Source organism: Dipodomys ordii, unplaced genomic scaffold, assembly GCF_000151885.1.
Source record: "Dipodomys ordii isolate 6190 unplaced genomic scaffold, Dord_2.0 Scaffold6, whole genome shotgun sequence".
Classification (NCBI taxonomy): Eukaryota; Metazoa; Chordata; class Mammalia; order Rodentia; family Heteromyidae; genus Dipodomys; species Dipodomys ordii.
In genome coordinates, this window is record NW_012267222.1 from 10,291,572 (window position 1) to 10,305,166 (window position 13,595).

The 13,595-nt window shown below is 43.2% G+C and overlaps 1 protein-coding gene across 1 annotated transcript in view; it reads left to right on the top strand.

Annotated features, from left to right (window-relative positions):
* The window catches only part of Taf12 (TAF12 RNA polymerase II, TATA box binding protein (TBP)-associated factor, 20kDa), a 31,050-nt gene that overhangs the window by 8,284 nt on the left and 9,171 nt on the right, over window positions 1-13,595 (top strand). Inside the window, exons 3-4 of the mRNA XM_013032158.1 lie at window positions 10,036-10,287; window positions 13,284-13,361. Coding sequence (XP_012887612.1) covers window positions 10,120-10,287; window positions 13,284-13,361 — 246 coding nt within the window. The 5' untranslated portion in view covers window positions 10,036-10,119. The remainder of the gene's footprint in view (window positions 1-10,035; window positions 10,288-13,283; window positions 13,362-13,595) is intronic.

Consider the following 13,595-nt stretch of genomic DNA (forward strand, 5'->3'; position numbering starts at 1 on the left):
GCTTTTTTCTTTTTGCTTATGTGGTGCTGAGGAATCAAATCCAGGGCCTCAAGCATGCAAAGCAAGCGCTTTACCACTAAGCCACCTTCCCAGCCCCTTTATTTCAAATTTGAAGAAAATACCTGTTTCTATTATTCTCTAGCCCATAGGCTACAAATAATTGATTCATTGGTTCTTTTTGGTTTATTTAAACTGAGAAATATGAACTTTTTTGCCAGTCCTTGGGCTTGAACTCAAGGCCTGTGGGCAATTTCCCTGACCTTCTTTTACTCAAGACTAGCACTCTACCGCTTGAGCTACAGTGTCACTTCTGGCTTTCTCTATGTGTGGTACTGAGGAATCGAACCCAGGGCTTCATGCATACTAGGCAAGCACTTTACCACTAAGCCACATTCCCAGCCCCTGAAAAATAGGAACTTTTTAGCTATAACTCAGAGCCAGGGCGGAGAGAAACAGCCAGCTAGAAACCAGTCAATTATGTAGAGATAAGCTATATATTAAAGGGGATTTTCAAAAGAAGTGAGGTGTGGCTCAAATAATAAAGCACCAGCCTCGAGTGGAAAAGCTAAGGGAAAGAGCCCACGGGGGCCCTGAGTCTAAGCCTCAGTACACACACACACACACCACACACACACACACACACCACACACACACCACACACACACACACACACACACACACACACTAAATAAATAAATAGAGGGGCTTTTCTGCCATCAAACTTCTCATCCCCTTGACCACAGTATTTTGTTAGAATGATAGTTTCTAAATATCTCAGACATGAAAAGATTGTAAAGACAATCTGGCCTTTTATTATTCTACTGGTGCACTTTTTCTTTTATTTTTTCAATGTAGTGCTTCACCTGCTAGGCAAAGTGTTCTACCATTTGAGCTATGCTTTCAGCGCTCCTTCCCTTTTATTTTTTCCTGTGCTAGGGGTTTGAACTTAGGGTCTGATGCTTGCTAAAGAAGTACTCTAGGGGCTGGGAAGGTGGCTCAGTGGTAGAGCGCTTGCCTTGCATGCCAGAGGCCCTGGGTTCGATTCCTCAGCACCACATAAGCAAAAAGAAAAAAGCCAGAAGTGGCGCTGTGGCTCAAGTGGTAGAGCGCTAGCCTTGAGCTGAAGAGCTCAGGGACAGCGCCCAGGCCCAGAGTTCAGGCCCCATGACCGGACCCAAAAAAACAAACAAACATAAATAAGTACTCTGCCACTTGAGTCATACCCCCCCTTTTTTTTTTTAAACCAGCTTGGAACTAAGGCCTGCTCACTGTTCCTTAGCCTCTATGCTCAAGGCTAGCACTTTTACCACTTGAACCACAGTACCATTTTTGGCTTTTTCTGAGTATATTCGAGATAAGAGTCTCATGGACTTTCCTGCCTGGGCTTGCTTGGAATCATGATCCTCAGATCTCTGCTTCCTGAGTAGTTAGAATTACAGGCATGACACCTGGCTCTTTGGTTTTAGTTTGCTTTCAAGGTAAAGTCTCACTAATTTTGCCCAGGTTGGCCTCTAGCTCAAAAATCTTCCTCCCTCTTAGTAGCTGGAATTACAAGGTCTTTACCAACAACCTGTCTGTGCTTTTTGTCTTTTTATTTTTTATTTTTGTCAGTCGTGGGGCTTGAACTCTGGGCTTGGGTGCTGTCCTTGTGCTCTTCAGCTCAAGGTGAGCGCTCTATTGCTTGAGCCACAGCACCACTTCTGGTTTTCTAGTGGTTTATTGGAGATAAGAGTCTCACAAACTTTTCTGCCCAGGCTGGCTTTGAACCTCGATCCTCAGATCTCAGCCTCCTGAGTAGCTAGGATTACAGGTGTGAGTCACCAGCGCCTGGCTCTTTTTGTCTTTTTAATAGTTAATAGAACAGATAAGAAGAGAAGAGGTCAGGGTTTTAGACATATTGCTACATTTCCACAGTTACTCTCTGAGAAATCAGATAATTCAATTTCTGTTTGAGGTATTTCTGTTAAAAGAAAAACAATAGGATGTGTCATTCTTATCCTGTCAACCACTTTAAATGTGCCAGGTGATTCAGGAGGAGGATAGTGTTTATTTAATTGAACTCCGGGCTATATCATACTGATAGGTTTTTTGTTTGTTTTTTTTTTTTTTGTTTGGTCGTGGGACCTGAACTCTGGACCTGGGTGCTGTCCTTCAGCTCTTGGCTAGCACTCTATCACTTGAGCCAAAGCACCATTTTTGGCTTTTTCTGCTTATGTGGTGCTGAGGAATTGAACCCAGGGCCTCATGCATGCAAGGCAAGCACTCTACCACTGAGCCATCTTCCCAACCCCTGATGGTTGTTTTTTTTTTTTAAAATTTGAAACAGGCTCTTATGGGCTGGAGATAGAGTACCAGCTATGAGAAAGCAAACAAAGCAAATATCCTCAAAGCCCTGAACTCACAATGCTGTACAAAAAAAAAGGAAGAAAGGAAGAGGATCTTGCTACATAGAATACAATGGCATTGTACTCTCAATTCTCTTGCCTCTGCTTCCTCAATGCTGGGATTATAGGTGTCTGTTACCATGCCTGGCTTTACAATATTATTTTGATAGATTTGTTAAATTCCTTTTTGTCCCCTTTAGTACTGGGGATAGAATCAGGGTCTCACACATGCTAGGTAAATACCACTTTCCTGGGCCATGTTCCCACTGCTAAATACTTTCATCTGTAGCTCACTGATGCATGGAATTTCAGGAGTTACTTGTGAATTTCCTAGCCTATACTTTCCACCTAGTAGGTGCTAATAAGGGTTAATTATTAATTATTCTCTCAAATGTCCCAGATAATGCCTGTTTTTAACCTATCTCTTGACATTATGAGCTAGTGAAAGAAATTTGAGTAGCTCAAAGACAACCATGCTATATCACCTAATGGAATTCAAGTTATTTACAGCCCCTTCATTCCATGATTCTTAGCATCATCCACAATTGGGCTTGAGAAAAGTTGTCAGTAAACAGGTAATTTGGACATAGAATCATTGACCAGTCTGATTAGTCTGTATCTTCTTTTACTTTTTAAAAATTGACCTAAAAATAACATTCTTTTGGGGTACAGCCATTGCTTCAAATATGACAGATACTGTCATGAAGTACACACACCCAAGATTTGGAACATTTCCTGCTCCTCTAACTTAATCACAACCTTTGTAGTAAAATTCTCCCTGAGGCGCTGGGAAGGTGGCTCAGTGGTAGAGCGCTTGCCTTCCATGCATGAGGCCCTAGGTTCAATTCCTCAGCATCACATAAGAAAAAAGCCGGAAGTGGCACTGTGGTTCAAGTGGTAGAGTGCTATCCTTGAGCTGAAGAGCTGAGGGACAGCCCCCAGGCCCAGAGTTCAGGCCCCACAACCGGACCCTCCCCCCCCATAAAAAAACCCTCCCTGACAGCAGATTGTGGGAACACTGATCTATTCATCCTCTAACTTTGCCTCTTCTGTGGTATCATACAAATGGAATCAGTCTTTTGTTATGAGTCATCTATGTTGTTGCCTGTATAATTGGTCCTTCCTTTCTACTTCTGAGTAGTATTCCTTTGGATCGAATGGATATACCATAGTTTATTTATCCATTCACTGACAGATAACTGTATTGTTTCTAGTTTGGGACAACCATGAATGATCCATGAATGATGTTACCATAATCATTCACATAGAGGTGTGTGTGTGTGTGTGTGTGTGTGTGTATATGTATATGTGTGTGTAAGTTTTTTTTTTTCCTCCCAGTAGACATATTTGCATATTACCATTTAAAAAGGAATTATGCATATATCCCTATATGGGCAAAACAAATGATACTTCAAAGTTTTAAGTATCATCTTTTTTTTTAATTAATTTATTTATTTTTTATTTGTGAACATACTGTACAGAGGGGTTACAATTACATGGGCAGGATAATGCGTACATTTCTTATCAAGCATTGCAGCCTCCTCCTTTGGTTTACCCTTCACATCCCTTCCCAGCCTTCCCCCTCCCCCGTGTGTGTAAGTTTTTTGTTGTTGTTTTACCCTGGTCCTAGGGCTTGAACTCAGGGCCTGAGCATTGTCCCTAAGCACAGATGTGAGCCACCAGTGCTCAGCAGTACGGGGATTTGAACTCAAGGTTTTGCATTTGCTTAGCAAGCACTCTATCCTTTAGTCATGGCTTCAACCCTTTTTGCTTATTTTTTGAATAGGGTATCTCTTTTTGTTTGGTTTGGCCCAGACCATGATCCTCCTGTTTGTGCCTCCTATGAAGCTAGAATGACAGGTAGTTATCACTGTGTCAGCTTTTTTTTTTTTTGTCGGTCGTGGGGCTTGAACTCTGGGCCTGGGTGCTGTCCCTCAGCTCTTCAGCTCAAGGTTAGTGCTCTACCACTTGAGCCACAGCACCACTTCCAGGTTTTTCTGCTTAAGTGGTACTGAGGAATCGAACCCAGGTCCTCATGCATGCAAGGCAAGCACTCTACCACTGAGCCACTTTCCCAGCCCCTCCTGCATGTTTTTAGATAGGTTTTATGTGTGTCGGTATCTGTGTCTGTGTCTGCCTGTCTGCGTGTCTGCCTGTCTGTTTGTCTGTCTGTCTGTCTGTCTGTCTGTCTGTTTGTCTGTCTGTCTGTCTGTCCTAGAGCTTTAACTCAGAACTCAGGAGATTGTCCCTGATTCTTTTGGGGAGGTTGGTCGTGAGGCTTGAAATTGGGGCCTGGGCTCTATCCCTGAGCTCTTCAGCTCAAGGCAAGCGCTCTACCACTTGAGCCTTCTGGTTTTCTGGTGGTTAATTGGAAATATGAGTCTCACTTGTCTCACTTTCCTACCTGGGCTGGCGATCCTCAGATCTCAGCCTCCTGAGTAGCTAGCATTATGTCACTGATATTTTTGGTCAAGGCTAGTACTCTAGCACTTGAGCCACAGCTCCACTTCCACCTTTTTTGGTGCTTAATTTGAGAAAAGAGTCTTAAGGACTTTCCTGCCTGGGCTGGCTTCAAACTGTGATCCTTAGATCACAGTTAAGCCTGGCTTAAAATAGGGTTTTGATAACTTCTTCCTAGGCTAGCCTGGAACCTCAAGCCTCTTGAGAATAGCTGGAATAGCTGGAATTACAAATATATGCCACCACACCTGGTCCTAGAATATTTATTTATTTTTGAAAAGGTTTTAATAGGATTGGGGATGTAGCTCAGTGGCATATTACTTGCTTAGCATGTTGGAGACCCTGGTTTTAGTTCCCAGCACTTCAGAATAGAACAAGAACAAAATCTAGTTGCTTCAGACTTTTGGATTAAAAACAACAAAAATCAGCCAGGAACTGGTGGCCCACTCCAGTAATCCTAGCTATTCAAAGCCAAAGGCAGCCTGGGCAGGAAAGTTCACACAACTTTTTTATTTTTATTTTTTTGGTACTGGGGATCGAATTCAGGACATTGCACTTGCTAGGCAAGCGCTTTGCCACTGAGCTACATCCCAGCCCTTTTATTTTTATTTTTTGCCAGTCCTGGGCTTGAACTCAGGGCCTGGGCACTGTCTCTGAGCCTCTCCATGCTCGTGGTTAGCACTCTGTCACTTGAGCCACAGCAGCACTTCCAGCTTTTTCTATTTATGTGGTACTAAGGAATCAAACCCAGGGCTTCATGAATGTTAGGCAAGCACTCTACCACTAAGTCACAGCCCACAAGACTTATCTCCTATTAACAACCAGAAAATCAGAAGTGGAGCTGTAGCTCAAAGTGGTAGAGTGCTAGCCTTGAGCAAAAGAACTCAGGGATACCACCCAGGCTCTGAGGCCAAGCTCCATGACCATAAAAAAAAAAGTTTACTACCTACTGAAACAAATATTCACTTTTTTATCTTGTGTGTGTTTGTGGGGATGGGCGGGGGGGGGGGTTCTTGATGCTTGAATTCAGGGCCTGGGCACTGTTCCTGAGCTTTTTTGCTCATGATTATCACACTTCCACTTGAGCCACAACTCCACTTCCAGCTTTTTTGGTGGCTAATTGGAAGTACGAGTGTCACAGACTTTCTTGCCTGGACTGGCTTTAAACCATCATCCTTAGATCTCAAGCCATCCAAGTGACTAGGATTACAGATGTGAGCCACCAATGCCTAGCCAGCCAGATGTTTTGTTTTTGTTTTGTTGTTATTTTTCCATTTGTTTCTTTTTTTGTGTGCCAGTAGTGGGCCTTGAACTCAGGGCTTCTTGCTCTCACTTGACTTTTTCGGTCATGTCTGGTGCACTACCACTGAGTCATGGCTCCATTCTGGCATTTTGTTGGTTAATTGTAGAATCTTACTGACTTTTTGGCCTGAGTTTTTTGTTGTTTTTTAGTTGGTCATGGGGCCTGAACTCTGGGCCTGGGCACTGTCCCTCAGCTCTTCAGCTCAAGGCTAGTGCCCTACAATTTGAGCCACAGCACCACTTCTGGCTTTTTTCTGCTTATGTGGTGCTGAGGAATCGAACCCAGGGCCTAATGCATGCAAGGCAAGTACTCTACCACTGAGCCAATTTTCCAGCCCCCTGAGCTGGCATGAACTACCTTCCTCTAGGTCTTAGCTGCCTGGTTAGCTAGGATTACCTCAGTTTTATTGAGATCCCTATCTGAATAATCTCATGGTTTTATAGTTTGAGGGCAGAGTAGACTCAGGTAATACTGGAGAGTAAGAGCATCATGGCATGGGGAAATGCAAGGCTGGCTGGCTGCTACAAGGCAGGTGTTGTTAGTGACTTGGGTGAGAGCCTTACCCAATGTGTCCTTAAATGCCTCAGGACAGAGGACCAGAGCCATAGCTAAGAGTTTGACAGTCTTTTTTTTTTTTTTGTCGGTTGTGGGGCTTGAACTCTGGGCCTGAGCACTGTCCCTCAGCTCTTCAGCTCAAGGCGAGCGCTCTACCACTTGAGCTACAGCGCCACTTCTGGTTTTCTGGTGGTTTATTGGAGATAGGAGTCTCACGGTATCTCCTGCCCGGGCTGGCTTTGAACCGTGATCCTCAGATCTCAGCCTCTTGAGTAGCTAGGATTACAGGCGTGAGCCACCAGCGCCCGGCGAGTTTGACAGTCTTTAATAAGGCTTTTACATTAAAAAATGGTTTACTCTTTATGCTGTTAGAATAACTGACCATGTTAACAATTTTCCTATCCTGAGTCTTCCATGAGTAACATGGGTAGGAGAAAGAGGCACAGGTCATACATGATTTTGAAAGCAAACATGTGATCCTAAATGCCCTGCTGTTCCCATCACTTTGCCCTTGGCAACTAGTCAGCCCGATTCACTTGACTAGTACATAGCTCCTTTTTTTCTTTTGGTCCGGTCGTGGGGCCTGAACTCTGGGCCTGGGCGCTGTCCCTCAGCTCTTCAGCTCAAGGCTAGCGCTCTACCACTTGAGCCACAGCGCCACTTCCGGCTTTTTTCTTTTTGCTTATGTGGTGCTGAGGAATCGAACCCAGGGCCTCATGCATATAAGGCAAGTGCTCTACCACTGAGCCACCTTCCCAGCCTCCATAGTTCCTTTTTTTAAGGGTAAACCAGAATAATGTACTTTTTCATATTAGAAGTTAGCCAGTGTGTTAGGGAGGAAGCCTGAAGTAGAATAGAGCAGAATAGAGATACTCATTTAGCTTTCTAAACCTTACCAAATTTTAAAAGCCATTGACAGTACATGATTCCTGCAGTTCAAATCCCACAGTTTTGCCAAATTGTTTTATATGCTGTTAGTCTATTTTGAACAATAGCTAGTCATCTCATCCAGTACTCAGGAGGCTGAGGCAGGAAAAGTACAAGTTCAAAGCCAGCCTGGGCTACATTACAAGACCCTGTCTCATGTATATACTATATATACTCAAAGATTTTTTTTTTTGATTGGTTATAGGGCTTGAACTCAGGGTGTAGGCGCTGTTCCTGAGCCTCTTTGTGCTCAATGCTAGCACTCAACCCCTTGAGCCAGAGCTCCACTTCCCATTTTTTTAGTAGTTAATTGGAGATAAGAGTCTCATGGGGACTTTTCTGTCTGGCCTGGCTTCAAACCCCAATCCTCAAATCTCAGCCTTCTGAGCAGCTAGGTTTATAGGCATGAGCCACTGGCACATAGCTCTAATAATCAATTTTTAATTGTTCCTTTTCTCAGATAGTATCTTGTAGTGTAGGCTGACCTCAAACTTACTATGTAACCCAAATTTGTGATCGATCCTTCTGTCTCAGTCTCCCCAGTGGTAGGATTACATGTCTGTGCTCCCATACTTTGCATTTTACTTTTTTTGTTTTTGATGTATGGGGGAATTGCACTTAGGGTTTGCTAGGCAAGTATTGTATCACTTGAGCCATACCCTAGTTCCTGTTTATTTAAGAAAGTATCTGACTGTGTAGACCAACTTGGCCTCAAACTCAATCCTTCTGCCTCACCTTCCTGAGTTTTGGGATTACAGGTGTGCACCACCATGCTTTTCCTCTCCCCTCTCTTCCCCTCCCCTCTCTTCTTTACCTCCTTCTCTTCCTCTCCCTCCCTCCCTTCCCTTCTTCCTTTCCTACCCTTCCTTCCTTCCTTCCTTCTTTTTTTTTGGGGGGGGGTCTGGTAGTGGGGCCTGAACTCTGGTGCTGTCCCTCAGCTCTTCAGCTCCAGGCTAGCGCTCTACCACTTGAGCCACAGCGCTACTTCGGGCTTTTTTCTTTTTGCTTATGTGGTGCTGAGCAATCGAACCCAGGGCCTCAGGCATGCAAGGCAAGCACTGTACCACTGAGCCACCTTCCCAGCCCCCTTCCTTCTTTGCTTCTTTCCTTCCTTCCTTCCTTCGTTCCTCCCTCCCTCCCTCTCTGCCTTCCTTCCTTCCTTCCTTCTTTCCTTCCTTCCTTCCTTCCTTCCTTCCTCACAGAATCTCACCATTTTATCAAAAGTTTGTCTCAAACTCTTGAACTCAAGTGTTTCACCTAAAATTCCTTATTGCTGGGATTAGACATACATGCCACCATGCCTGGCCCTACCACGAGTTTTTAAATATTTGTTATTAATTACATTTTAAGATTGTTTATGAACTAGGCATGGTAGTGTATCCCTGTAATCCCAGTGTTTGAGAGGTTGAGGCAGGTATATTGTGAGTTAGAGGCCAGCTTGGGTACATTGCAAGACACTTTATCAAAAAAGTGAGAGAGACTGAGATTGAGGAAGGATCTGGATATGTTTCTCTGGATCCAATGTGCCTGAATTTTGGTTGGTTGGTGAAGCTATGTCCAGGCCATGCAAGTGGAATAATTCTGAGACAAGGGTGGTGCTTGATGCTAGTTGTTCATTTACAGGTAGCTTTTGAAAATGGCTGCCTCTCATTTCACCGGGCTCACAGCTGTTGCTGATGTAATTAAAGATCTAGACACTCAGATAGCTGTAAGTAAGCTCCTTGAAGCCACTGTGGGCAAAACTTGGTGAATGTGCTTCTGATCCTGAGGTCACCAAAGTTGATGTCCACAGCATCAGCCTCATGGCTCTAAGACTTAGGAAACTCAGCTGCTTCAGGCCAGAGTCTCTGCATGTATGTAAACATTGCTAACACTCAGAGAAAACATGCTCTTTATTATAAGGAAGAGCTCACTTTTAGTATTGTGTGATATGGGCAGAGTTCAGACATAGACTCAAGCATGTTTTGAAATGCAAAATGAACTAATCTGTTTTCTTAAGTTTTGTGACTGAGTTTTCAGTACGTGTGTTCTGATTTATTTTAACAGTATTTGACATACTTAAAAAATGCATGTAAATACTGAGCCAGGTATTGTTTGTAAAAGTCCTCAAATCTATCTTGCTTCTGCTATTTCTGTATGTAAGTTTCATTTCATTTACTTTCTTTATTACTTTAATTTTGTGGAATATTTCATTTAGCTTTTGGAGAAGAAATGGTTTCTAATATCAGGTGAGAGCAAGGAGCATTATTTCTTTCATGTTGATGTGTAGGCATCAAATGTTTGCTATCTCAGATATACTGAAGACCCCGTCAAAGTCTGACAAATCTCCTATAATTTTAATTTCAAAACTCATCTTTTATTATAGGTATTTTTTCTAGAACTGATTGTCATGTTTTCATTTTCCAGTTGATTGGCCTTGGTCCTCACAGCTCCAAAAAGAAACAGGATCTTGATAAGCTCTATGAGCTGAAGTCCAAAGCTCGGCAGATTATGAACCAGTTTGGCCCCTCAGCCCTAATCAACCTCTCCAATTTCTCCTCCATAAAACCGGAACCAGCCAGCACCCCTCCACAAGGCTCCATGGCCAATAGCACAACGGTGGTAAAGATACCAGGCACGCCTGGGACTGGGGGGCGTCTTAGCCCTGAAAACAACCAGGTATCATCTTACCTCCCCCTACTCTGCAGGCACCTCTTCCTTTTATTTGAACCTGTAATGCTTTAAGATATGGCTCCAGTGGGCGCTAGTGGCTCATGCTTGTAATCCTAGCTACTCAGGAGGCTGAGATCTAAGGATTGTGGTTTGTAGCCAGCCTGTCAGGAGAGTTCCTGAGTCTCTTATCTGCATTTACCTACCAAAAAGCCTAAGTGGAGTTGTGGTTCAAGGGGTAGAGTGGGAGCCTTGAACAAAGAAAGCTCAGGAATAGTGCCCAGCACTGAGTTCAAGCCCTAGGACAAGGACTCCCCCCCCCAAAAAAAAAAAAGAGAGAGAATTGGCCTTCTCAGGTGCTGCCTTTTCTTGGTTGAAAATGGTCTTTTCCAGCCGGGTGCTGGTGGCTCATGCCTGTAATCTTAGCTATTCAGGAGGCTGAGATCTGAGGATCGCGGTTCAAAGCCAGCCCAGGCAGGAGAGACTGTGAGACTCCTATCTCCAATAAACCACCAGAAAACCGGAAGTGGCGCTGTAGCTCAAGTGGTAGAGTGCTTGCCTTGAGTTGAAGAGCTGAGGGTCAGTGCCCAGGTCCAGAGTTCAAGCCCTGTGACCGACCAAAAAAAAAAAAGAAAATGGTCTTTTCCCTTCTCTGTAATTCTATCATTCTTTATTAAATTATGTACAATATTTATCAGATTTAATTAATGTTAAATATGCAATTATATGTGTACATATATACCTACATCTTATATCCAAAGGTCCTAACACAATATCTTTCATATGGCAGGTGCATTATATGTTAGATATATAGTTGTCAAAATAACACATGGATTCATTTTTGCTAAAGCAAAAATACTCTTGTCGGGTTCACACCTGTAATCCTAGCTACTCAGAGGTTGAGATCCAAGACAAGAAAGACTATGATATTCTTATCTCCAGTTAACCACCAACAAGCTGGAAGTAGAGCTATAGCTCAAGTGGTAAAATACTAGCCTTGAGCAAAAAAAGCTCAGAGACATCACCCAAGCCCTGAGTTCAAGCCCCAGGACTGGCACATAAACAAACCAAAAAAAGTCTGGTGCTGGTGGCTCACACCTGTAATCCTAGCTATTCAGGAGGCTGAGATCTGAGGATCATGGTTCAAAGCCAGCTGGAGCAGGAAAGCCATGAGACTCAGAAGTAGTGCTGTGGCTCAAGTGGTAGAACGCTAGCTTTGAGCTGAAGAGCTGAGGGATAGTGCCCAAGCACAGAATTCAAGCCCCATAACCGACAAAAACAAACAAACAAAAAAACCCAAGTCTTGTCTCCAGCCATTTCTTCTTGTAGTTCATCCAACTGCTGCTGTTATTAATTCTGTACTGATTCTAGAACCTGCTCCCTTCTTTCTACCTATGATCCTGATTCCACCTTCTAGAGCCACAAAAAAATAAGTATATAATTCCTTTACCTGGGTCTCTTAGGCTGAGTACAGTGGATAAGGAAGTATTTTGAGGAAGCGATGGAGAGACTAGCAAAACAGAATGAGGAAGGGTTAGGCAGTCAAAAGACTAGCCTATGTTGAATACAGAGTTTAGTGACTAAGAGCAAGAATAAAGCTGTGTTGGTACGATTACAGGCGAACATAGTGTGTCTATACTAGAAAATTTCTATTGGAACTTTTGGGTAATAGACTATCTTTTTACATACTAGGGATAATCAGTAATGCTTTAACAGTGGTGTGTCTTAGAGGGGATTAATTTGGTAATGATAATAATGAAGTTAGACTGAAAGGAGAACCAATTTTAAGACTTACAACAACAACAAAAAAAGACTTACAACAAATCAAGACTTATGGTGAAGGGTTGAACTAGGTAATAATGGTAGAATGCAGAAGGCTAAATAGATTTGAAACATCATTAACAGATAATTGTTCATTTAGTTAGTTATGTTGGGGATCCAATCCAGAACCTCATGCATGCTGAGAAAGTGGTGTACCATTGAGCCTATATCCCCCATTCCTCCCTTAACCACTGTGTTATGCTATACATATGTAATATTACACTTCCTTTATGACAAAAGGATAGTAGCTATACATACCAATACAGAGATGAATGTGTTAGTTGTCCTCATAGGATTTCTATTAAGTCATCAGATATAGGCAAGTTTATAAATATGCAAAAAGACAGAAGTGTTCACAGAACAGAGAAGACAAAAGAGGAAATAGTTGTTTTTTTGGGGTGGGCCAGGAAAGATAGGAAAGGAAAGCTACAAATTGAACACATACGAAGAAGGGAAGGCTGGTGCTGGTGGCTCACACCTGTAATCCTAGCTATTCTGGAGGCTGAGATCTGAGGATTGAAGTTCAAAGCCAGCCCAGGCAGGAACTTGAGACTCTTATCTCCAATTAACCACCAGAAAACTGGAAGTGAGCCTGAGCAGGTGGCTCACCCCTGTAATCCTACCTACTCAGGAGGCTGAGATCTGAGGATCACAGTTCAAAGCCAGCCCGGCAGGAAAGTCCATAAGACTCTTATTTCCAATAAACCACTAGGAAACTGGAAGTGGTGCTATGGCTCAAGTGGTAGAGCACTCACCTTGAGCTGAAGAGCTGAGGGACAGCGCCCAGGCTCAGAGTTCAATCCCACCACTAACCAAAAAAAAGAAAAGAAGGGAAGGACTTGTCCAAAGGCAACAAGTGCAGAAGTACAGTTACAATTATAGCCAGAAAATTGCAAATTACTTAATGTAAAGGGGATGAGGTACAATAAAAAAGAGATAAGCTGGAAATAAAGTGCCTGGCAGTTAGATACTGGCCTCTCATAAACCACTCTTTTTCTCCTTATCTAAGCCACATCTGTCTTGAGAGTGTACTTTTATAACAGGCCAGGTTGTGAACATCTTGGAAACTTAAAATGAAATCCAATAATTTGAAAGCCTTTTTTTTGTTTGGTGTGGAGCAAGAAGTTGTTTAGCTTTCTTATTACTCACTGAAAAATCTCCTTCCTCGCCCCAATGAACTTTAGGTATTGACCAAGAAGAAATTACAGGACTTAGTAAGAGAAGTGGATCCTAATGAGCAATTGGATGAAGATGTGGAGGAGGTAAGGTGGTTTGGGTCCCCTAGAGACTTTCCCTGAGGGTTGGTAGAGTGTAGTCGTTTTTGCTTTTTGGTTTTTTTGGTCCAGTCATGGGGCCTGAACTCTGGGCCTGGGCGCTGTCCCTCAGCTCTTCAGCTCAAGGCTAGCGCTCTACCACTTGGGCCACAGCGCCACTTCTGGTTTTTTTCTTTTTTGTTTATGTGGTGCTGAGGAATCGAACCCAGGGCCTCATGCATG